The sequence below is a fragment of the Dendrobates tinctorius genome, unplaced genomic scaffold (assembly GCF_039654945.1).
Source record: "Dendrobates tinctorius isolate UK_male_01 unplaced genomic scaffold, ASM3965494v1 ptg000315l, whole genome shotgun sequence".
Lineage (NCBI taxonomy): Eukaryota > Metazoa > Chordata > Amphibia > Anura > Dendrobatidae > Dendrobates > Dendrobates tinctorius.
Window position 1 is genome coordinate 3,322,601 of NW_027361982.1, and position 27,404 is coordinate 3,350,004.

General features: G+C 43.8%; 1 protein-coding gene across 1 annotated transcript; it reads right to left on the reverse strand.

Moving 5' to 3' along the window:
* Positions 1 to 269: 269 nt before the first annotated feature.
* Positions 270 to 26,387, reverse strand: LOC141073824 (class I histocompatibility antigen, F10 alpha chain-like). The gene is made up of 7 exons (XM_073561284.1): positions 26,307 to 26,387; positions 17,585 to 17,845; positions 16,716 to 16,994; positions 11,463 to 11,732; positions 8,195 to 8,293; positions 3,367 to 3,396; positions 270 to 921 (listed from the first exon to the last, which is right to left on the reverse strand). The coding sequence occupies exons 1-7, from the start codon at positions 26,353 to 26,355 to the stop codon at positions 872 to 874; spliced, it is 1,038 nt and encodes a 345-aa protein (XP_073417385.1). The 5' UTR covers positions 26,356 to 26,387; the 3' UTR covers positions 270 to 871.
* Between the last annotated feature and the right edge of the window lie 1,017 nt (positions 26,388 to 27,404).

The window sequence follows — 27,404 nt, forward strand, 5'->3', positions numbered from 1 at the left end:
TATGGTCAACGGAAAAGCAAGAGGCAACTAGGAGATCTTAAAGGGTTAATTCCTTATGTTCCCGGAAAACACTAGAGGTCTAGGTAATGATTAAGGCCGTGGTCACACTTGCGAGAAACTCGCACGATTCTCACATCTCAATACCCGGCACTGCCGCCGGCACTCGGGCCCGGAGTGTGCGGCTGCTTGTATTTCTATGCAGCTGAGCGAACCGGTCCCGAGTGCCGGCGCCAGTGCCGGGTATTGAGATGTGAGAATCGTGCGAGTTTCTTGCAAGTGTGACCCCGGCCTAAACCTGATTCTGGCTACAAATCAGGTAGAGGACAAGCAAGTTTATAGTTCTATTCATCCAGGCTGAGGCCAGAAACTACAGACGGGCAAATCATAGCTCACCCAACACCATCTATAGAAATATCAGTCATGGGGTCTCCAGTGCCTCAGTTTTTACCACCAATTATTTTTTTGCATATGAAAAAGAATAGATTGTATAGATTTCTCTACACTACAGTGTTAGTCACAGTGAAATCCACGTGCTGCCTGATTTCCACAGACCATAGACGTATGTGACACACGGACCACGACAAAGCACAGATGTGTGACCCATGGATGATGTGCATGTGATATATCTGTGAGAATCACTGACAGAACATGTGTGTAAAAAACTAACATCTGAATGAGGCCTAAGGTTGATGCATTAGTCGCTGCTACTGTGGGTGGATGGGACAGGACCAAGGGGCATCAGTCTGTAATATCATCCAACCCTGACGCGAAATAATCGTTGTTTTTGGACTCATCCTGAATATCTGTAAAGTGCTGTGGAATTAATGGCGCTATATAAGTGAGGAAAATAAGTACTATCTGCTCTTATAAATCAGGATTCCTCAGAGACTTCACAACTGGTCTCCCCCAGAGCGTCCGACACTGTGAAGATATGTGAAAAATGTCAGAATAAAGTAATTACATCTTATACACAAACAAAGCAGCGTCCTCACACAGTGTACAATGATTATACTATATACACAACCTCCTGCTCTCTACCTGCACTACATGTACTGTACTACTCTCTACATGTACTCTACTGCTCTCTGTACTACATGTCCTGTACTGCTCTCTACCTGCACTACATGTACTGTACTGCTCTCTACCTGTACTACATGTCCTGTACTGCTCTCTACCTGTACTATATGTACTGTACTGCTCTCTACCTATACTACATGTACTGTACTGCTCTCTACCTATACTACATGTACTGTACTGCTCTCTACCTGTACTACATGTCCTGTCCTGCTCTCTACCTGCACTACATGTCCTGTACTGCTCTCTACCTGTGCCACATGTACTGTATTACTCTCCACAAGTACTACATGTCCTGTACTGCTCTCTACCTGTACTACATGTACTGTACTGCTCTCTACCTACACTACATGTACTGTACTGCTCTCTACCTCTACTACATGTACTGTACTGCTCTCTGCCTGTACTACATGTACTGTTCTGCTCTCTACCTATACTACATGTACTGTTCTGCTCTCTACCTGTGCCACATGTACTGTATTACTCTCCACCTGTACTACGTGTACTGTACTGCCCTCTACCTGTACTACATGTCCTGCACTGCCCTCAACCTGTACTGTACTGCTCTCTACCTGTACTACATGTACTGTACTGCTCTCTACCTATACTACATGTACTGTACTGCTCTCTACCTATACTACATGTCCTGTCCTGCTCTCTACCTGTACTACATGTCCTGTACTGCTCTCTACCTGTACTACATGTACTGTACTGCTCTCTACCTATACTAAATGTACTCTACTGCTCTCTACCTATACTACATGTACTGTACTGCTCTCTACCTATACTACATGTCCTGTCCTGCTTTCTACCTGTACTACATGTCCTGTACTGCTCTCTACCTGTGCCACATGTACTGTATTACTCTCCACAAGTACTACATGTCCTTTACTGCTCTCTACCTGTACTACATGTACTGTACTGCTCTCTACCTATACTACATGTACTGTACTGCTCTCTACCTGTACTACATGTCCTGTCCTGCTCTCTACCTGTACTACATGTCCTGTACTGCTCTCTACCTGTGCCACATGTACTGTATTACTCTCCACCTGTACTACGTGTACTGTACTGCCCTCTACCTGTACTACATGTCCTGCACTGCCCTCTACCTGTACTGCTCTCTACCTGTACTACATGTACTGTACTGCTCTCTACCTGTACTACATGAACTGCACTGCCCTCTACCTGTACTACATGTACTCTACTGCTCTCTGTACTACATATGCTGTACTGCTCTCTACCTGTACTACATGTACTGTACTTCTCTCTACCTGTACTACATGTCCTTTACTGCTCTCTACCTGTACTACATATACTGTACTGCTCTCTTCCTGTACTACATGTAGTGTTCTGCCCTCTACCTGTACATGTACTGTACTGCCCTATACCTGTACTACATGTCCTGTACTGCTCTCTGCCTGTATTACATGTCCTGTACTGCTCTCTACCTGTACATGTACTATACTGCTCTCTACCTGTTCTACATGTACTGTACTGCTCTCTACCTGTACTACATGTCCTGTACTGCTCTCTACCTGTATAACATGTACTGTACTGATCTCTGCCTGTACTACATGTCCTGTACTGATCTCTGCCTGTACTACATGTCCTGTACTGCTCTCTGCCTGTACTACATATACTGTACTGCTCTCTGCCTGTTCTACATGTCCTGTACTGCTCTCTACCTGTACTACATGTCCTGTACTGCTCTCTACCTGTACAACATGTACTGTACTGATCTCTGCCTGTACTACATGTCCTGTACTGCTCTCTACCTGTTCTACATGTTCTGTACTGCTCTCTTCCAGTACTACATGTACTGTACTGCTCTCTACCTGTACTACATGTACTGTACTGGTCTCTACCTGTACTACTTGTACTGTACCGCTCTCTGCCTGTACTACATGTTCTGCACTCCTGTCGTTTGTACTGCATATAACTCTATACTTCTGTAAATGTTTTGGATAAGTGACAGAGGTCGCTGTCACTGAGATTTCATGTGAAATGCTCTCCCAGACATCCCTTCCTCCACTTTCCAGAGAGCTATACTATATAATCTCTCCTCTGAACACGTATTTTATATGTTGGTGATGGAGCCATTGCTTGCACTTTATCATTTAGCTTTGGCTGGCTGAGCGGTTTCTGGGCCTTCTCTTAGAGACTTGCACCCAGACTGTGACAAGACTATTAGAGAAATATGAAGATATATTCAGGATGTGCAATAAATGCACCGTATATAATAATTACATCCTACACATGCAGAAAAGAGCTGCAGAGAACAATACTCACTGCTGGCCGCCGTGTAATTCTCCCTTTTTTCTGAAATAAGCAGATGAAGTGGAGTTAGGAAAGGAAAGTCAAGTAATTAATCAAAGATCTAGTAAAGGCATCAGTCGTAACATCACAACCACCTGCCTAATTCTATGTGGGCCCCTTATGCAATCAAAATGGATCTGACTGAAGCTGTAATTCATAGTCTCCAGGCCATCCTCCTCCATCCCTCCATGATCCTATCTACTGCTCATCGTAGAAGCTTTCAGAGGTGGACGTGAGCCAATAAGCAACAAGCTATCACAGCTTCAGTGCTCTGCATGTCCTGCCGTACATCAGGGACACCTCAAGGGACCTGTCATATACCAAGAATACCCCATAAAACTCGCCGTATCTCATGAATACCCCACAAGACTCGCCATATACCAGAAACACCCCACAAGACCTGCTGTATACTTAGAATACCCCACAAGACCCACTGTATACCAGGAACACCTCACAAGACTCACCATATACAGGGAACACCCCACAAGACCCGCTATATACCGGGAACACCCCACAAGACCCGCCGTATACCGGGAACACCCCACAAGACCTGCCGTATACCGGGAACACCCCACAAGACCCACCGTAAAACGGGAACACCCCACAAGACCTGTCGTAAAATGGGAACACCCCAGAAGACCTGCTGCATACCGGGAACACCCTACAAGACCCGCTATATACCAGGAACACCCCACAAGACCCTCCATATACCGGGAACACCACACAAGACCCGCCATATACCGGGAACACCACACAAGACCCGCCATATACTGGGAACAACCTACAAAACCTGCCATATACCGGGAACACCACACAAGACTCACCATACACAAGAAACACCCCACAAGACCCACCATATACCAAGAACAGCCCACAAGACCTGCTGTATAACAGAAATACCCCACAAGACCTGCCATATACTAGGAACTCCCCACATGATCTGCTGCATACCGGGAACACCCTACAAGACCTGCTGTATACTGGGAACACCCCACAAGACATGCTGTATACTGCGAACACCCCACAAGACCCGCCATATAATGGGAACACACCACAAGACCCGCCGTATACCAGGAATACACCATGCAATCAGCATTCTGTAAATCTCCATTCACTTGCATTGTTCTTTACTTTGTTTGTTTTAAACAAATTTTACACCAAACATTTGATGTCTTTACAGAAACAGACATTTCTTGAGAAAGGCTAGATTGCCAAAATGTGGAATTACACGTGTCTGTATTAATTTTTTTTCTCTGGGTCTGCCATCTACAACAATCGTGTTCGTCAAATAAACTGTAGAAATGTGCTTTCAGAGTGCCGGAGTTCGTCATTTTATTGAATTACTTATTTTCTCCTGAGCACCTACCGTATAAAGCAGTGAACACCCCTTATTCGTATCTCAAAATTATAAGCAGTGTTATAGATGGGACTGCAGCTTTATCTCAGAGCACAGAGAGGCCCAAGTAACACAATCAGCTCTGGTACATGACTGGATAGCTACAGGCAATGGTGAGGAGGAGGAGGCTGCCCAGTACCGGCACCAGCGGCCGCACCGACCGCAGGCTCAGCCCCTCCGCTGTAATCACAGTGTGTCAGAGCCTCCCCTCCCACCGTGTAAGATTACACTCCCATCAGGGTCAGAAACACTCGCAGCAGAACTCACGGCGGCAAAACAAGATGAGACCGGGAGCAGCTGGGAGCCGGCACCGGGTAGGGAGAGCACCGCCGGCACCAGACTGTACCTGACAAATCCCTGCAGCCTAGACATTGGGGAACCAGGATCGGACACAGCCCAGGATCCTGCCAGGAGACTCGGGGAGGGATGCCCTCTGCTGCCGCGGACAGGTAACAGTGTGCACTGTATATACTGTACACGGCTGTGTATACACTCGGTATACCGCCCTGCCGGGGAGCACAGACTGGGGAGCACTGCAAATGTAGGAGAGCCGGAGCTGTACTAGACCTGTGGAAGGCTCCTCTGTGATGTATCAGATGGAAGTCACATCCACAGTGTATGGCCACATATGTGGGAGGGTTGTGTATTTATATATATATATCTGTGTGTAATATATATGTACAGTGGGGAGCAAAAGTATTTAGTCAGCCACCAATCGTGCAAGTTCTCCCACTTAAAAAGATGAGATGCCAGTAACGGACATCATAGGGAGACCACAACTATGAGAGTCAAAGTGAGAAAACTAATCCAGAAAATCACCTTGTCTGATTTGGCAAGATTTATTTTGCAAATTATGGTGGAAAATAAGTATTTGGTCATTAACAAAAGTTCATCTCAATATTTTGTTATATATTCTTTGCTGGCAATGACAGAGGTCAAACATTTTCTGTAACTCTTCACAAGGTTGGCACACACTGTTGGTGGTATGTTGGCCCATTCCTCCATGCAGATCTCCTCTAGAGCAGTGATGTTTTGGGCCTGTCGCTGGGCAACATGGAATTTCAAATCCCTCCAAAGGTTTTCTATGGGGTTGAGATCTGGAGACTGGCTAGGCCACTCCAGGACCTTCATATGCTTCTTATGAAGCCACTCCTTCATTGCCCTGGTGGTGCACTTGGGATCATTATCATGCTGAAAGACCCATCCATGTTTCATCCTCAATGCTCTTGATGATGGAAAGAGGTTTGCACTCAAAATCTCACGATACATAGCCCACCTTGCAGAGACATAGCTCCAGAGCATGATGTTGCCACCCCCATGCTTCACAGTAGGTATGGTGTTCTTTGGATGCAACTCAGCATTCTGTCTCCTCCAAACACGACGAGTTTTGTTTCTACTAAACAGTTCTACTTTGGTTTCATCAGACCATATGACATTCACCCAATACTCCTCTGGATAATCCAAATGCTCTCTAGCAAACTTTAGACAAGTCCGGACATGTACTGGCTTAAGCAGTGGGACACGTCTGGCACTGCAGGATCTGAGTCCTTGGCAGCGTAGTGTGTTACTGATGGTAGCCTTTGTTATAGTGGTCTCAGCTCTATGCAGGTCATTCACTAGGTCCCCCGTGTGGTTCTGGGATTTTTGCTCACCGTTCTTGTGATCATTTTGACCCCATGGGGTGAGATCTTGCGTGGAGCCCCAGATCGAGGGAGATTATCAGTGGACTCGTATGTCTTCCATTTTCTTATTTTTGCTCCCACAGTTGGTTTCATCACACCAAGCTGCTTGCCTATTGAGATTCAGTCTTCCCAGCCTGGTGCAGGGCTGCAATTTTGTTTCTGGTGTCCTTTGACAGCTCTTTGGTCTTCACCTTAGTGGAGTTTGGAGTGTGACTGTTTGAGGTTGTGGACAGGTGCCTTTTATACTGATAACAAGTTCAAACAGGTGCCATTACTACAGGTAATGACTGGAGGACAGAGGAGCCTCTTAAAGAAGTAACAGGTTTGTGAGAGCCAGAAATCTTGCATGGTTTTAGATGACTAAATACTTATTTTCCACCATAATTTGAAAAATAAATCTTGCCAAATCAGACAAGGTGATTTTCTGTATTTTTTTTTTCTCATTTTGACTCTCATAGTTGTGGTCTACCTACGATGTCAATTACAGGCCTCTCTCATCCTTTTAAGTGGGAGAACTTGCACAAATGGTGGCTGACTAAATACTTTTTTCCCCCCCAATGTATATATGTGTGCATATATTGTATGTGTGTGTATATATATAGATATGGATATGGCTATGTGGAATGGGCATGCAGTGGGCGTGGCTTGATACATACACACACACACACACACACACCCACATACATACACTCAGCTTTATATATATAGATGTGTAATGTGTGCATGTCTGTGGAATGTGAATATTTGTGTATTGATAAAATGGACGTATGGTCCTCTGGAGGCGACTATAAGGCCTCATACCCATTGGCGAATAAATAAACGGTCCGATTTCTGGACCGGAAAAAAGGGTGGAGTGTTATGCCATTGTCATGCGATTTCTATGCGATTTTTTATTTTTCCATCCGTTTTTCATCCGTTTCTTTTTCCCAGCCACTCTTTTTCTACAGTCATTTACAGGCCCATTTACAGTGTTCTATACCACAGAATGGTGATGTATCTGTTAAAAACGGATGGAAAACGGATGGTCTGTTTTTGGTCTTTTTTTTAATGGCACCCATTGACTTCTATTGTGGAAAATCGCTGCAAATCGCAGCATGCTGCGATTTTTTTTCTCAGACCGATTTTGGCTGAGAAAAAAATCGCAAGTGAGATGTCACCCAATCACTCACATTGGTCAGAGTGCAATCTGATTTAAAATCGGATTGCAATCGTCCGATTTTATTGCCAGTGAGTATGAGGCCTAAAGGAGAAAAGCTGTGATGCAGAAAAATGCTGTGTATAAAGGAGGAGCGTGAGGTGCAGGAGGAAGCTGTGTAAAAAGCAGAAGCATGAGGTGCAGGACGAATAAGGCCCCTTAACTGCCGTCGTTAAACGTCGTATTGGCAGTCGTTAAGGGGTTACTATTGTGTTAAAAAAAAATTTGCTTCAACAATCATTATAATTTGTTATAACTAACCACAGTTTGTTACTATACCCAGGCAACGCCGGGCTCTTCAGATAGTATAATATAAATGTATTTATTTTATTATTTACTGTAGTGGAATGAGCCATGCCCAAGAGCATCCTTCATAAGACTGGGACATGTTTTTATCCTCTGGAACGAGGCTATAAATTCATCTATTGAATGACAGCAAGCAGAGATCTTAAAGAATGGACAAAGGATTGGTGAGGCCTTGAATTGTGATGTTCTGGCTGCACTGAGCCCTTTATCGCTAATACTTACTTTTGTATATAATGAGTCCAGCAATGACAGACGTGAGAACAGAAATGAAAATGACTACTGCTCTGATGACCACCGGCCGAGGGAAGACGTGTGGAGGTTCTGAAAAGTGAAAGGATGGAATGATGAGATGGTTGATACAGGTAGTCAATATGCACATGGACATAATAAGCGAACATGTAACTTGTAACTGCTACTATTACTTTTCTCCACTTCTCCACCATATTGTCCCACAATGCTTTGCACGCATTGCAGTGAGTCGCAGGTTGTATTGCAGCTAAGAGAATGAAACTATCTTTAAAGCACCAGAAGTAGGGGGTGAACGAGCTGCGAGTGGTTTCTTCTAAGGGTGTGTGCACACGTTGCGGATTCTACTGCGGATCCGCAGGGGATTTGGCCCTGTGGATCCGCAGCAGTTTCTGCTGCGTTGTACAGTACAGTCTATGAGAAATGAAAAACACAGTACACATGCTGCGGATTTTCTGCGGATTTAAGTCCGCAGCATGTCAATTCTTTGTGCGGAATCCACAGCGTTCTGACACCTGCTCCATTATAGGAATCCACAGGTGTAAAAACGCAGGGGAAATCCGCACAAAATCTGCAGGTAAAACGCAACGTGTGCACATAGCCTTAGTGTAGTTTTGCTTAAGTGTGATTTGAGATTCTGTGACTTGACTTTGGATTGAGTGACTTTAGAAGGAGGCGACTTATTTCACCGTTTATGTTTAGCTGTTATATTCCTGGATTGTGCAATCCCCATTAGTAAAATGTGCTTCATTATTGACAATGTCGTCCAGTGCACAGTGCTCTTCTCACTGGTATGCAATCCTTGAACAGCTGTGTGAGGGTGTGTAACGCTGTGTGCACGTGAGGATTTCATGGTGCCGGTGCCAGGATCAGGCAGGCACGTGACCACAAGTCTGGGATTTGCAATAAATTAAATATTACAGGCTATGGGCACTAGATTCTGTGATGGATGTTGATCCGTATGTGGAGTCAGAGAGAAAGTTTTCTCCTAATACCGAGCTATTAGCATCGGCCTCATGGGGTTTTTGCTTCTTCTGGATCAACATGTTAGGTTATAAATTGATGGATGGACTTCTGCCTACCTGTAACCTTAAAAATGATAAAACTATTAACTAATATTGTATCAGAAATCCATAGTAAATTTTTTGGGGCAGATCCAGATTAATCCATCTTTTTGGTGTAACTCATCTTGCGTGTTACTGGTCAGTTTTGCATGTATCTATAAAGCAATCATAGCTTTGAAGAGTCTAAAAATGGGGCATGCCTGGAAAAATGAAAGGATTATTCCTAAAAAAAAAACCTGCTTATAGGATAAGGGATAATTTGCTGATTACTGGAGGGCCAACTGCTAGACCCCCATACTGTGGCTCTGCAGCCCTATCGTCAATGTAGCGGATATGCGCATGCTCAGCCTCGGTGTTCTTCATTGTTTACGGGACAGTTGGAAACAGCCATGTACAGCAATCACATCTGCTACATTCAAGACAGGGTTGCCACCCCCCATCCCGATGTCAGGATCATTAGAGGTCCCAGTGGTCGGACATCCAGTGATCTGTAAGTTATACCATATCCAAAGGATAGCTGATAATTAGTTTTTTAGACCTTTAATGGTCTACATTAGGCAACTAAGATTTGACACTTTAGGTCCAAAGTCATGCAAGATGCGCCAAATCTAACAGAGAGTGCGCCACCGTCATAAATTTGGTGTATTCTGTAACTGCCGAGTACTAAGGTATTAATCTGATGTTCCTCGGTGAGTCATTTTATTATTTGGGCTCCTGTGTTGAATATATTTGTTATAGGGAACACTGTCCTTTTACAAGAATCAATGATCTTATGAATGTTTGAGCCTGGTCTTTCCTGGTATCCGTTGATCCAACAACAAACAATAATTTATTCATTTGTCGCTGATCATATCTGAGCATTGTCCTCCAGCAGCAGATCCACTTGTGATACCAGCAGATGTGTAAGGAGGAGGACCGGGTTGTGGGTACCTGTACCGAGCCAGGTCCGGAACTGTTGAGGCCGCCTCCTCTGTTTCCTGGGGGAAGAAATGAGGAGCCAGACCAACCTCATGACCCGGGGATGCGGAGTGAGATAAAAGAAAAAGCACGCGCAGCAGCAGGCAGTTTGGCGCCAACCAACAGCAGTGCGCAGCCAGATGAGCATTGCGCTCCGTCCCCCGAGTGTCGGCGTTGGGACAGGCCGCATTGTTTGGTCCCCGCTGTCCGCAGTGGGACTGCAGCTCTGAGAGGTGCCGTGCACTCTGTAACTGCCGGAGAGAGAGGTGCCAAGCGCTCAGTGACTGTGAGTACCGCGCACGTGCAAAGGAGGGAGAGCCAGGTACCGGACAGACTCCTGCGGCCTCCCCTGCCACTTGCTTCATGCCCGTTTCCGTCTGCCTCTGGGAGCTCTGCGGCCCTGTTTGCTTCGGCTGCACTTGTTTATGGACTAGGGGCTCAGTGGAAGGTACCGGAGACTGACTGCTGCCGCCTGAAGACAGACCATCATCCCCATCTGAGGACATCTCCCCGGCCGCTGCCGGTTCTACAATCTCCCGCCCTGCGGGATCATCTGCTGCAGAGGAGCATACAGGACACGATAAGTTCCTTCATTGGACTGCTGTTGTTTACATTTGTTATTCCTATTATCCCCCTTTAGGCTATGTGCACACGTCGTTTTTTGGGTGGTGCGGATTTTGGAGAGAAAACTGCAGGTAAATCCGCAGGACAAAAATCCTGCGGTTTATCTGCGGTTTTGCCCTGCGGTTTTACACCTCATAATAGATGAGGTGTAAAACTGCAGCGTTTCTGCACCAAACAATTGACATGCTGCGGATTGTAAACCGCAGCAAAACCGCGAGGAAAAATCCGCAGCATGTGCACTGCGTTTTTTTTTTTCATTGAAAATAAAGGTACTGTACAACGCAGCAGATTTCACTACGTGTGCACATACCCTTAACCATCAACCTGAAGGAGTGAATATCTTGTTCTATTAAATTGTTACATCTTGTTAACCCTTGCTCTGCCTCTTGCCTGTCACTGCATCCCACACCATGCTTACAGATGTTCTGCAGAAATAAGGTAAACGGAATGGAGAACAAACAATTAAATAAATGATCGTTATTACAAAACCCTTCCAATAATTGCAGCATGTAAATGCTAAAACAAACATCAATCATCTTCCTGATCATTGTTTCTTACTGGCAACTTATCCACCCATAAAAAACAACTTCTATCCCTACCCCATAGAACAAGGAGCGGCTCCTCCAGGCTGCTGTGATCCACATAACAGGAGTAGCTGTCACCATCTTTGGGGGTCACTTCCGCGCTGACCCTGATCTGATAGGTGCCGTCAGGGTTGGGGAGGACGTTTGTGGTCTCATATGAGTGAACCTCGTCTTCCCCATTCATCCACTTCACATCCACAGGTCGGGGGTGAAATCCGTACACCTGGCAGTGAAGCTTTGTGACGTCTCTAGATTCCCGATGTGTCACTTTTATCCTCGGCCGAACTAAGAAGAAGAAAGAAAAGTGATCTGTCTGACTGCAGAGGTTTTTACAGCATCAGATACATAAAGTTTTCAGATGATTTCCTTTTGGTCATTCTCATTTTGGGACAAGCAGGTTTGTTGCTTTTTGGCATTAAAGGTACTGTCACACTTAGCGATGTACCAGTGATCCCGACCAGCGATATGACGCGGTCAGGATCGCTGGTACATCGCTAAGTGGTCGCTAGTGAGCTGCCACACAGGCAGATCTCACTAGCGACATCGCTGGGGACGGGGATCGCTACTTACCTGTCACACCAGGCGATCCTGCGTCCTCCCACCCGACTCCACGCGTCGCTCGTCCTCACAGCAGGAAGCCCAGCAGGAAGCTGACGACGAGAAACGGCCCAGGCCGTTCTCGCGCGATCAGCGATAACCAGCGGGGGAGCGGTCGGAGGTAAGTATCAGACACAGCGATGTCGCTAGCAATATCGCTATAACATCACAAAAACTAGTGACGTTATAGCGATATTGCTAGCGATATCGCTTAGTGTGACAGGCCCTTAGTGCGATGGAGAGAGACTCAGAGACAGATAGGAGAAAGGCAAGCCTACCATTAATACATCCTATTGATAAAAGGAATATCATCCTGTGTTATCAGCTGTATATAGGGGTGTTATCAGTCATTGTACAGGAGGAGGAGGAGAGCTGTGATATCACCTATTGTGAGTGGTGGATCCTGTGTTATCAGCTGTATATAGAGGTGTTATCAGTCAGTGTAATCCTGCTTCTGATAATAATGAGCCTGCTGATGGGTCATCCTGAAAGTACAGGAAGTGTGAGTCTAAAGGGCCTGCCACACTAAGAGATATCGCTAGCAATATCGCTATAACTTGTGACGTTATAGCGATATTGCTAGCGATATCACTATGTCTGATACTTACCTACGACCGGCTCCCCCGCTGGTTATCGCTGATCGCGCGAGAACGTCCAGGACCGTTTCTCGTCGTCAGCTTCCTGCGGCGCTTCCTGCTGTGAGGACGAGCGACGCGTGGAGCCGGGCGGGAGGACGCAGGATCGCCTGGTGTGACAGGTAAGTAGCGACCCCCGTCCCCAGCGATGTCGCTAGTGAGATCTGCCTGTGTGGTAGCTCACTAGCGACCACTTAGCGATGTACCAGCGATCCTGACCGCGTCATATCGCTGGTACATCGCTAAGTGTGACAGTACCTTAAAAAAGACCTAGTGGTCAGTCTAAAGATTGCAAGATTACTAAATTTTGTTTTTTTAATTGTGATTGTGAATTAAGGATTAATTGTAAGAATTGTAACTTAAACCTGATTTAAACATTAGGTAATTTCTGATGGCAGCTTCCTTTTCAGTCTTTTTACACCTCCTTTACTACCAGATACTGAGAACCTTTGGACACTTTTTATATCAGAAATTCCCTAAATCTCCAAAAACCTTTTTCATATACAGAGATACATTGTTGCCATCAATTTGTAAATTAGTTATTTTTTCAAATAAAATGGAAAATGACCAAAGTTCATCTGATCAGTTGTGAACAGGGCCGGCGTTAGGGGCAGGCAGACCAGGCAGCTGCCTAGGGCCCCCGCTCCCCCAGGGGCCCCCAGCTAGTGGCACACCACGCAGCCCTATGGAGCTCGTGAGGCAGGCCTGCCCCCCCGCCGCATTGAACTATACCGGTGTCTGCTGGTACAGTTCAAAGCAATGATGGAGGAGAGAGCGTCAGCTGACGCTCCCTCTCCAATCATTCCCCGCTTTGCCTCTGACACTGTGGGTGCGTGATGATGTCATCGCGCACTCACTGTGTGCCGGCAGTGCTGCCCTTGAGACAGGAGCCGTGAGCAGCGTGGGCATGAGGAGAGGATTGTGTTTTTTTTAAACATAAAAGTGAGTACTGGACTGTGGGGTCATTCTCCGGGCGGAAGTAGAGATGTGGGCTGTGCTATATACTATGAGGGGCGTGCTATATACCATGCGGGCTGTACTATATACTATGTGGGCTGTACTACATACTATGTGGGCTGTGCTGTATACTATGAGGTTTGTGCTACAAACTATGCAGGCTGTGTTATATACTATGTGGGCTGTGTTATATACTATGCGGGCTGTGTTAAATACTAAGCGGGCTGTGTTATATACTATGTGGGCTGTGTTGTATACTACGTGGGCTGTTATATATTATGTGGCTGGGCTATATACTATGTGGCTGTGTTGTATACTACGTGGCTGTGCTATATACTATGTGGCTTTGCTATATCTTTTGTGCCTGTGCTATATACTCTGTGGCTGTGTTATATACTATGTGGCTGTGTTATATACTATGTTAGATTCTATGTGGCTGTGCTATATACTATGTGGCTGCACTGTATACTATGCGGTCTGTTATATACTATGTGGGCTGTGTTATATACTATGTGGCTGTGCTATATACTATGTGGGCTCTGTTATATACTATGAGGCTATGTTATATACTATGTGGGCTGTTATATACTATGAGGCTGTGTTCTATACTACATGGCTGTGCTATATACTACGTGGGCTGCGATATACTGTATAGTATGTGGGCTGTGTTATATACTATGAGGCTGTGTTATATACTATGTGGGCTGTGTTATATACTATGTGGGCTGTGTTATATACTACGTGGGCTGTGTTATATACTATGAGGCTGTTATATACTATGTGGACTGTGCTATATACTATGAGGCTGTGTTATATACTACGTGGCTGTGCTATGTACTATGTAGGCTGCGATATATAGTATGTGGGCTGTGTTATATACTATGCGGAATGTTTTATATACTATGTGGGCTGTGTTAAATACTATGTGGGCTGTGTTATATACTATGTGGCTGTGCTATATACTATGCGGGCTCTGTTATATACTATGAGGTTATGTTATATACTATGTGGGCTGTGTTATATACTATGGGGGTATATTATATTCTATGGGAGAGGCTGTGTTATATACTATGTGGCTATGTTATATACTATGGGGGGCTACATTATATTCTATGGGGGCTACATTATATTCTATGGTGAGGTGGGCTGTATTATATTCTATGGGAAGCTACATTATATTCTATGGGGGCTGTATTAGATTTTATGAGGGAGGATTGCATCATACTCTTTGATGGGGCTACATTATATTCTATGGGGAGGTGGGTTGTATTATATTCTATTCAGGGCTACATTATATTCTATGGGGGGTTGCATTATATTATATTCTATGAGGGGTGATTGCATCATACTCTATGAGGGGGCTACATTATACTTTATGAGGGGTGCTGCATTATATTCTGTGGAGGGTTACATTATACTCTGTTGGGTGGTTGCATTATTCTCTGTGGGGTGGCTACATTATAGTGTATCAAGGACTATGGGGAATACATTATACTATATGAAGAACTATGGGGTGCATTATACTATGGGAAGTGAAATGTACTACATGGATGACTATGGCGTTGCATTATACTACATGGAGCACTATGAGGAGTGTATTATACTATGTGGAGGACTGAGCAGTGTATTTTAATGTATGGAGGACTGAGAAGTGTATTTTAATATATGGAGGACTATAGGGAGTGTATTATACTATATGGAGGACTATGGGGCACATTATATTATATGGAGGACTAAGGGGTGTGTATTTAACAATATGAAGGACTGTGGTGCACATTATAACAAATGGAGGACTATGTGGTGTATTATATTAAACAAGCAAAATGCTGCACATTCATCGAGTGATTGGATTGTTTATGCCGGAACAAAAATCATTGTTCTCAGCAGCACATCGCCACTGTAAGGCCTCTTTCAGACATCCGGTGTCAGGGGTCCGGCGGCGTGCGGCGAAAAGCCGGGCCGCCGGATCCGGCCTGCAGCGGTGACACCGGATGTACATGCGGCGCCTGATGCGGCTTAGAGGACATTTAAAGGAGCCGCTGCACCGGGGGACGAGAGAGCCAGCTGGAGAGAGATCGGGAGGCGAGAGAGCAGCCAGAGAGACAGCGGGGGACGAGAGAGCAGCCAAAGAGAGAGTGGGGGACGAGAGAGCAGCCAAAGAGAGAGCGGGGGATGAGAGAGCAGCCAAAGAGAGAGCGGGGGACGAGAGAGCAGCCAAAGAGAGAGCGGGGGACGAGAGTGCAGCCAGAGAGACAGCGGGGGACGAGAGAGCAGCCAGAGAGACAGCGGGGGACGAGAGAGCAGCCAGAGAGACAGCGGGGGACGGGAGAGCCAGCCAAAGAAAGGTATAAAGCGTATGAAGAGAGAGGGAGAGAGAGAAGGGGAGGGGGAGAGAGAGAGATGCGCGCCGGGCACTTGTGGGGTTAAAACTCACAGTGCCCGGGCATGCGCTGTTGAAAAAGCCGGTCCGGCGCTGCAAAAAAACGTTGCAGCCAACGTTTTTTGCAGACGCCGGACGACGCATGTTTGCCGTATCCGGAAAAACCCGGAGGCGCCGCATGTCCATCCGGCACGATGCGGCGATCATTACATTCTATGTGAAAAAAAACGGATCCAATTCCGGCTCCGGTTTTCACAATTTTCGCCGCATCGGGCCGGATTTAAAAAAACGGATGTGTGAAAGTAGCCTAAACTGTAGAAATGCTGCTGATAACATGATACTGTATGGGGACAGATTGATCCATTAGTGATCGTTCTGTTCCCATAATTCTTTCTCAGACAGTGGAAAGAGGCCGGGAAACAAGTGTTGAACGACTTCAATATTGTCGATCACTCTTGTTTATCAGCCTGAACTCAGCGCATGTAAAAACAATAGAAATGCTTCTGTGATGTGCAATATGTTAGCATTTGGGGCCCCATTTTAAATTTTGCTTCGGGCCCCACTTTGCCTAAAACCGGCCCTGGTTGTGAATAAAATTTATCAATAAGAGATTTCTGGATCATTGAATTCATATTTTCTTTACATTTTATACAGTGTCTCAGCTTTTTTGACATTGGAGTTGTGTATTCGCGTTATCACCTCTCCGCTCCAGATCTTCTCCCCCGTACACAATGTATCTCCGCAGCCTGTCGATACATTCCTGGGTCAGATAATTTCGGATCCTTTCTCCCGCTCTTACATCCGGGCTGTTCCATCTCTGTGTGGTGATCTGTGCCTCAGCCATTGTCGGGATAAAGGTTCCTGTTTTTGTGTCCAAGTACATGAACTCTTCCCCGTCGTACCTGAACTGCTCATAACTTATGATGCTGCCGTCATCTCTCAGCTCGCAGCTGTGCATCAACTGCACCAAATGGATACCTGCACACGAGACAGGAACAAGTCACACAGCACATGTCTGGGACGGCGAGCATGTGTGTCGTCATGTCACAATATTTTATTGCAGTTTTCTTGTATATATTTCTTATGCACTAGTTTACCATACTTACCAACGCTCCAGGAATATCTGGGAAACTCTTCAAATAAAAGTGGAGATCTACCAGATTCCTGGAAGAGTTGGCAAATTTCCCAGATGTTGAAGAAGTATCACAGGATCTCCTAGGAAGCAGAAGCTAGAATGCTACAAGGACCCATACATCTGATCAACATGCAGGGGGAGGCCCAGATCCAAATTCTGCACCAGGGCCCATTGGATTCAAGGTACACCATTGGGCGTGGATTGTTAGAAAGAGGAAGCAATTAGGCAAATAAACTGTTCTTGGCTGCAAAAAGTACTTTTGAAGATAAAGTAGAGAGGTCTACGTAAGATTCATTTACCTGCTACCAATACGACCCTTATGTAATATGGATCCTATAGGTACCAGATTGCCCAATGTGTCACAACTTGTAACGAGCATTGTACATGCAGAATGCATACATGATATATATACACAGTATATTGTGTGTCTGACCTCCGGTGTGATTGAACCGTTTCATCACTATCTTCACTTCATGTCTGAAAACATCTTCGTTTGCTTTACAAGTCAGTGTTTTTCTCAGCCATTGCTCGGGTCTTTCCTTCTTCAGCCACGGAGCCACAGGAACAGATTTGCTAATGTCACTATTGTATATTTCAGTCGGCTTATCATCCAGATATCCAATGATAGAGAACTCGGGTATCCCATATCCCGGAGCGGAGACCCCCGTGTAGTAATATCGCAGAGAGTGACTGTCTGAGGAGGAATAACACACTATGACACGGATCAAATCAGGGGTGGGTTAGTAAATTAGTTTTTAGTACTATTCAATATAACAATTTCACAAATTTCATATTATTAAAATTGCAGATGAAGAGGAGGACGACAGGTCACACAGCTGGAGTTACACAAGGTATACATTCGAGATGAGTGAATTGATTGGATTCTCTTAGTTCAAATCACGGAAAAAGGATGGCTACATTTTACAAACTGAAGAAGATTGTCTCAGCTAGAGAAGGATCACACGATCTCGGGCATGGATTCCCCATAATGCCTTACAGCTATCACGCCACATGATACACACAACCTCAAAAATGTATTTTGAGGTTTAAGACAGTGAAATTGCAAAAAATATAAAGATTCGAAAGAAAGATTAAACACATACCGTAAATAATAAAAAATATTACATATAATCAAGCTATAGGAACACAAGAGAAAAGGAGCACGGGAGCAGGGATTCATGCCAAATAGTGCCAGCACTCATACGTATACACAATGTAACAAAGTGGTAAAGTTTATGTGTTCATCATCCAGACCTTTATGTGAAGTGAAAAAAAGGACAATACTAATTCATAAGTATACAAAGAAAGGGAGTAGTGCAAAATATAGATACTTAAAAGAAATCAGTAGTTGTCCAAAGTATGAAATTCAAAATAAAGTGACTAGTGCAAAACAACACAAACAAGGCAAGTAGTATGTAACTCCTGATATCATGATAGCCATAACCACTATTTAAATATAGGGTAAAGTAGATGAAGAGAGTAAACATTACCTATAAAGTGTATAAGTGCAACATAACCAAGGCAAATAGTATATTTCTCCTAGTGTGGAGCTAACAATAAACCACTTCCTAATACAAGTGTACAACAAGATAAGGTGGATGAGGAAAGTAGACATTACCTATAAAGTGCCAACTGCAGGAGAACCAGCTGCCACGTGCTCCCACCCCAATAGCGCCGTTTCACAAATGCTTCTTCTATGGGGGCTTTTTTATCATGCAGCCAAGCAAAAAGTGGAATAAAAAGCGATCAGAAAGATGAATGTAAATAAAAATGGTATTGCCGAAAACGCCATCTTTCCCACAAAAATAAGCCGCCATATAGGTCCATCAGATGAAAAATAAAAAAAGTTATAGTTCTCAGAGGACAGCAATGCAAAAATATTTTTTTCCTGTAAAAATTTTATTGTGTAAAAGCCGCAAAACATAAAAAACGTTATAAGTGTGGTATCGCTGTAATTGTACTGGCCCAAAGAATAAAGTTGCCTTATCAATTTTACCACATGAAGAACAACAAAAAAAAAAATCAAAAACAATTCCTTAATTGCTGGGGTTTTTTTATTCTGCCTCTCAAAAATCGGAATAGAAAGCAATCAAAAAATGTTGTGACAGAAAATAGTGTCAATAAAAATGTCAACAAAACAAGCACACACATGACTGATGATAGAAATATGGAAAAATTATAGCGCTCACAGAAATTTACTTTTGTGTTTTTTACTGTGTGACAGCAGCCAAACTTAAAAAAACTATGTAAACCTGGTACTGCTGTAATCACAGTGACCCAAAGAATAAAGTCGTCTAATCACTTATGCCACATGATGAACGACGTAAAAAAATCAATTTTTTCACCTGCTATTGATTTGTTTATTCTGCCTCCCAAAGATTGCAGTAAGGCTTGGCTCACATTTATCCTGCGCACTACACTGAACTCCTACCCCGGCATTTCCATGTAAATGTTTGAAATATGTGATTCAGATGGAACCTCTGGAGGAAGATTCCCTATAATGAGACAGATGGAGACACTATGGACGGTGTCTGTCCTATGATCTGGCGTGTCTGTCTTTTTAAGCGTGCATAAAAGTGAGGGCTGCCACAGTTTTGTGCACTTCTGAAAAGAAGGATAATGCTGAAGAGAGGCCAGACAGAGCCCAGAGTAACTCTTCTGCCTCATAATAGCAAATAGAACTCTCCATGGTTTCATCCAAAACATCTTATTCGGATATTTAGATGGAAACCCTGAGCACAGCAGCGTTGAGCGAAGGATAAATGTGATCCAAAATGTTATGTAGTGTGGAGACACGGGGGTTCAGTGGGTGCCCTAGTCCACTAGCCGAAACCACATGCACCAGGGATCATCCCACCGAATGTCCTCTCTTATTTTACCGTGGGCAATATATTACTTAGACCAAACAGGGTAAGGGTAAAACAGTGTTGCAATAATTTATTGTACTACAAAACAGGCAAATAAAAGTCCCAGCAAAATACCCCAAATGTTGCAAATTACAGAGTCTCACCCTTCGGCCAGGATCACACATGCGAGAAACATAGCCGATTCTCGCATGTTAATACCTGGCACTGCCGCTGGTACTCGGGAGCAGAGCCTGTGGCTCTATGTATTGCTATGCGGCCTCACGCTCTGATCCGAGTGCCGGCAGCAGTGCCGGGTATTAACATGCGAGACTCGGCCGTGTTTCTTGCATGTGTGATCCCAACCTTCCACTGACTCACTGAGATAAGAGCAGCTGTGACTTCAGAGCTTTGAGGGCTGACTATCCCCACCTGTGGCATGCACAGAGAGGAGGTACCGACGAGCTTAGGAATCTGACAGTCCATTGAGGTACAAGGCCAGGTGACAGAAGAGTCACAACCTGTTTTCTCCTTACATCTCCATGGAGCCAGGTGACCGGTGGGTTGCAATCCTGGCTTTCCCAAAAGTATCCATGGGGCTAAGGTGACCGGTGGGTCCAAATCCTGACCATCCCAAATGTACCCATGGGTTCAGTGATGATCAATGGAGCAGATCTGTATTCTTTTAGCAGGAGCCAAGGTCCCCTAAATTGACATCCTGTAGAATGTCAAATCTGTGTCCCTCGTGATGGAGCCATGATCAGGCAGCTATCCTGTAGAGTGTTCATGGCTGTGGTTTTGCGATGAGTCTATGGTTCTCTGGATCTTTGAATGTCTTGGATATCCTGTTATAGAGGTATATATCTCTTATAATTCACAACTGTTCTTCAAGCCATCATTCACAGGTAAAGGGGAAGTGGTGATGAGACTAACTTGCACTGTTTGATTATTTAATCTATTTACAATGTGTAATCAACATATTAGCAAACATCATTGTTCAATTACCCTGCGTCTCTGTCATCCAGGATAATAGAACATTATGTTACAACAAACATCAACTTAAAAGTCAATATTCAAGGCTTACAAGAAAAAAAAGTCTGTTTTCTTACCAAAGTCTGTTTTCTACCAAAGAGCAAACACATAAATAATTCAAAAGCAAAAGTCAACAAATAGATAAGTTTATTCTTCCTGGCTTACTGAAAATAGAGTTTTGGTTAATTAAGACAAAATGCTGTGTCATCACAGTTCCCAACAAAAGCTTCAGATCAATCCACAAAAAAGCATGTTTCCACTCTGATCTGTCATTTGTTAACGGAAATAATAGGAGCTTCACATTTCTAGAAGCACAAAAGCTCTGAAAACACAAAATGGCTCTTCACCACCCAAAGAAATTCAGCATATTCTGTCCTCCCTAATCCAAATGCCTCCTCCCTTCTGAGCCTCAGTGTGCCTAAACTACATTTAGCGACCACATGTTTGGCATTTCTGAGCTGCCTGATTTACGTGTGCATGTCTCCTCCAGAAGCATGAACTGGGCAAAATGTATTGGGCCCTACAATATACTGTGCACCACAATGAGCGGTACTACAATGTATATGTACTATAGTAGCAGATTTGCAATTTTCATTCCGCAACATCAACTGCTGCTTTTTTCTGGAAAACACCCATGAAGTCAAATAATCACTACATCTGTAGATAAATTTCCAAAGGGGTCAATTTCCAAAATGAGGTCACTTGAGGGGAGTATTCTGCTCTTCTGGCACTTAGGGGCTCTGTATATGGAATCTGAAAACTATTATTATCTATTGGTTGAGTCTCGCCACGTGGCTAAGCAGTACTGTACAGCCACATGTGAGGTCCATTTTTCATTTTTAGTTGTAAAAATGGTAAAACATTTTGTGAGGCATAATGTCTCAAGTGGGGTACCACAGGCTCTGTCCTGGGCCCTGTATTGTTCAACATCTTTATCAACTATTTAGATGAAGGAATTGAGGGTAAACTGATTAAATTTGCTGATGACACAAAGCTAGGAGGGATAGCTAATACTAGAGAAGAGAGAGAGAGAGAGAGGATTCAAAAAGATATAAATAAACTGGAGAAGTGGGCAGCAACTAACAGAATGGTTTTTAACAGGGAAAAATGCAAAGTACTACATCTGGGCAATAAAAATGAAAAAAGCATATACAGAATGGGAGGAATAGGCCTAAGCAACAGCACATGTGAAAAAGACTTGGGTATTCTAATAGATCACAGACTGAATATGAGTCAACAGTGTGATGCAGCAACAAAAAAGGCAAATGCAATTCTAGGATGTATTAACAGAAGCGTACAGTCTAGATCACGTGAAGTCATTATTTCCCTCTACTCCTCTTTGGTCAGACCTCATCTGGAATATTGTGTCCAGTTTTGGGCACCACATTTTAAAAAAGACATCAACAAACTGGAGCAAGTTCAGAAAAGAGCAACCAGAATGGTGACCGGTCTGCAAACCCTGTCTTATGAGGAAAGGTTGCAGGATTTGGGATTGTTTAGTTTGCAAAAGAGAAGACTGAGAGGAGACTTAATAGCTGTCTACAAATATCTAAAGGGCTGTCACATTGTAGAAGGATCAACTTTATTCTCATTTGCACAAGGAAAGACTAGAAGCAATGGGATGAAACTGAATGGGAGGAGACACAGATTAGATATTAGAAAAAACTTTTTGACAGTTAGAGTGATCAATGAGTGGAACAAGCTGCCACGAGACGTGGTGAGTTCTCCTTCAATGGAAGTCTTCAAACAGAGGCTAGACAGACATCTGACTGGGATGATTTAGCGAATCCTGCTTTGAGCAGGGGGTTGGACCAGATGGCCCAGGAGGTCCCTTCCAACTCTACGATTCTATGATTCTATGATTCTATAAGTGGTGTCAATATGCTCACTGCATCCCCAGATGAATTCATTGGTAGGTGTAGTTTGTAAAATGCAGTCACTTATGGAGGGGTTCCACTGTTCTGGCACCTCAGGGAGTCTGCCAATGTGACATGGCACTTTCAAACCATTCCAACAAAATCTGAACTCCAAAATGGCGCTTCTTTCCTTCTGAGCTTTGCACTGTGCCCCAAATTAGTGTACTCAGGAGTAATTGAGGAACAAATTGTAGCATTCATTTCCTCCTATATTCACTTTCAAAAACTAAAAACGGGGCCAAAGCAATATTTTTGTGGAAAAAAAATTGTAATTTTTTATTTACTCAGCCTAATGTTATACAATATTGTTAATAGTCTGAGGGTTAAAAATTCTCACTACACCACTAGATGAATTCTTCAAGCGGCATAGTTTCCAAAAAGGAGTCAGTTGTTGTGGTTTCTGCTGTTTTTAGAATGTCAGGTCTTGTCAAATGTTGCATAGCATCCACAATCTATTACAGCCAAAATTGTGCTCAACAATTCAGTTTGTATCCCTTCCCTTCTGAGCCCTGCAGTGAGTCCAAACATTAGTTTTCCACCACATATGGGGTATCAGTGTACTCAGGAGAAATTGCATGATGAAATTTCTCCTGCTACCCTAGTAAAGCCAAAAAAAATTGGGGCTAAAACATCATATTTGTGGGAAAAATATGATTTTTTAAATTTTTTCTGCTCAATGTTATAAAATTATGTGAAGCACCTGGGGCTTGTAGAGATTCCCTAACAAACAGGCATTTCTCACATGTATTCAACCTGTCCAGCAGCCGCAAATCATGCAGCTGCGTCGACAGAAACTAAATCTCTGAGCACGCTAAAATACTCGGAGGTCACCCGAGCATGCTCGGGATAATCCGAGCAATGAGTATACTCGCTCATCACAACATGACATCCTCTAATGATTTCAGCTAATTTTGTGTTAGACAAGTCAAATGGTGTTCCTCCCTTCTGAGCCCTGCCATGCGCCCAAGCAGTAGTTTTCCATCATATATGAGGTATCGGCGTACTCAGGAGAAATTTCACAAAATATTTCATAGTGCATTTTATCCAGTTACCCTTCAAAATATGCAAAATTTGGGGCTAAAGTAACATTTTTGTGGGAAAAAGTAACATTTTTATCTTTTCCTTCTACATTGCTTTAGTTCCTGTGAAGCTCTTGAAGGGTTAATAAACTTAATGTCTGTGGTTTTGAGCAGTTTGAGGGGTGCAGTTTTTAGAATGGTGTCACTTTTGGGTATTTTATGTCATACAGAGCCCTCAAACTCACTTCAAATGTGAGGTGGTCCCAAAAAAAATGATTTTGTAAATTTTGTTGAAAAAATGAGAAATCGATGGTCAAATTCTAACCCTTATAACTTCCCAACAAAAAAAATTATGTTTCAAAAATTGTGCTGATGTAAAGTATACATGTGGGAAATGTTATTTATTAACTATTTTATGTGACATAACATTCTAGTTTAAAAGCTTAAAAATTTGAAAATTGTAATTTTTTGCCAAATTTCTGATATTTTCACAAATAAACACAAGTCATACCGTCCTAAATTTACCAATAATATGATGTACAATATGTCAAGAAAAAACTGTTTCAGAATCAGTAGGATCCGTTGAGTTCCAGAGTTATTACCACATAAAGTGACACTGGTCAGGAAGGTAAAGAAAGGCTGGGGGTGAAGGGGTTAAAAAGTAGGTATAAATATCCAAAAGAACAGACAGAGGACAAATTAGTGGGTTGGGCTGAGCCAGTTAGGGAGCCCCGATAGTAAGAAGGCACTAATTGTTTATATAAAATATCAAAACCTAGAGAAGTTTCTGCGGAAGTACAGAGTCATATTAGAAACTAATACACAGCTAATATCACATATATATATATATATACTCACACCAGGGGTGGACATATTTTGCCGGTACAGCTTGTGGAGGGGGCCCTTGCAGGCAGGCAGGGCCGGTGTCATCACCCAGCGCGTGCAGGGGCCCACTTGCCATAGGAGCCACCAGCACGCTATGGGTCCTCCATACTTACCTCTCCTCATTCCTCCGCAGGTCTGGTCTTTTCCGTGTCTTTTGACTCTCTGACATCTCAGGGCAGAGGAAGCAATGACGTCCCTTCAACTCGCAGTGCAGAGAGTCATAAGATACCGAGGAGACCGCAGCAGCGGGGGGAAGAGGGAGAGGTAAATATTTTATTTTTCTTATCTATGCAGCATTATATGGGGCACATTATTCTGTATGGAATATTATATGGAGCATTATATGGGGCCCATTATTCTCCATAGAGCATAATATGGAGCCCATTATCCTGTATGGAGCATTATATGGGGTCCATTATTCTGTATGGAGCATTATATGGGGCCCTTTATTCTGCATAGATCATTATATGGGGCCCATTATTCTGTATGGAGCATTATATGGAGTTCATTATTCTGTATGGAGCATTATATGGGGTCCATTATTCTGGATGGAGCATTATATGGGGCCAATTAGTCAATATGGAGCATTATATGGAGTTCATTATTCTGTATGGAGCATTATATGGGGCCCATTATTCTGTATTGAGCATTATATGGGGTTCATTATTCTGTATGGAGCAAAGTATGAGGCCCATTACTCTGTATGGAGCATTATATGGGGTTTATTATTTTGTATGGAGCTTTATGTGGGGCCCATTATTCTGAATGGAGCATTATATGGGGTTCATTATTCTGTATGGATTATTTTATGGGGTCCATATTCTGTATGGAGCATTATATGGGCCCATTATTCTGTATGGAGCCTTATATGGGGCCCATTATTCGGTATGGAGCATTATATGGGTCCAATTATTCTGTATGAAGCAGTATATGGGGCTCATTATACTGTATTGAGCATTATATGAAGTCCATTATTCTGTATGGACAACAATACGGGGCTCATTATACTGTATGGAGCAACATATGGGGCTCATTATAATGAATGGAGCAATATATGGGGCCCTATGTGATCTCCTACAATCAATTTTACTGCAAGTGATTTATTTCCATTTAGCATCAAAGCAAAACATGTTGCTCATGGGGGAAGACACAAACCTGCATGGTCGTTTTTGTGTTGTTTGCTTTTTCCTGCAGTTTTTGTAACAATATGTCAGTTTTGCAATTATTATAAAAATCATGAAATAAAATACAAATTAGGGATGAGTAGACATGTAACAGCAGCTTCGTCTACTTTCTGCACCTGTCACTAAGAATCAAGGTCACAAATAGGTGTTAGAAAAGTTATCAGTCCAGGACAACCCTTAAAATAATGACCAAGTGTCAATCACCTAATTGCTGGGGTCTGGTTATCGCAGAGGAACTTGCAAATGGCGATACAAGACGTCTCCATAAATACTCACCAGAATACACTGCTGGCACAGTCAGGAGGATGATGAACATAGTCTCCATTTTGTGAGCGAAAGTATAAAGAGCTACCAGGAAGCAGCAGAAAAGGAAACAGAAAGTAATAAGATCGTGTGTAAATACAGGGAGGCGCTGAAGCACACCGCCGCTGCAGGTGATCAGCAAAGTGAGAAGGAAGAAAAAAAGGGAAAATAAGGCTATGTGCACACACTGCGGATTCTGCTGCAGATCCGCAGCGGATTTGGCCTCTGCGGATCCGCAGCAGTTCTGCAGACAGTGTACAGTACAATGTAAGTTTATGGGATTTACAATCCACAGTGCACATGCTGCGCTTTTTCAACTGCAGAAAAGCTGCGGTTTTGAATCCGCAGAAAGAATTGACATGTCCAGGTGTCAAACCGCAGGGGAAAACCGCTGGCCAATCCACAGGTAAAACCGCAGGTCATTTTAGCTGCGGTTTTACCTACGGATCCGCAGATACAAATCCGCTGGTGAATCTGCAGCGTGTGCACATAACCTAAGAGATGATTCAGCATGTTCTGAGCAAGAGATAAAAGTTCTGTTGCTGCTGCTTTTGTGTCTTGTGTGACAGAGGGGAGCGGGTCATAAACTGATGCAGAGAATTTTTGCCTTACAAAATTCACCCATTGCAAAAATCAGAGAAATCTGGGTCTTATCAACACTGGTCACAATACAGAATGGCACCGAGGGGCCATGTTCCTTTTCTCCCCTCCAGTGTCCTCATGACTACTGGTAGCATGAAGCCATACCTGCGGCCCATCCAGGTGACACAGGTCATCTAGCTTCTCCAAGATGGCACATCCATGTACCGTCATGTCGGTTTCTCCCAGATCAAGAGCATGGAGCAGATACCAGAACACGGGCCATTGCACAAGTTGAGCCGGACAGTAGTGTAGAAGGACTTCATGTTAGGCTCACATGATGAGATGGACCCTCCAAGCCAATGACCGGGTGGGCTCACAGGCCATGACAGGGATTAGTGCAGCTTACAGGTGAGGAATGTGGGAAGTGGGTAGCAGAGGTCTTGGAGACGGCAGGCAGATAGGAGACCGGGGACAGGTAGCAGAAGGCCT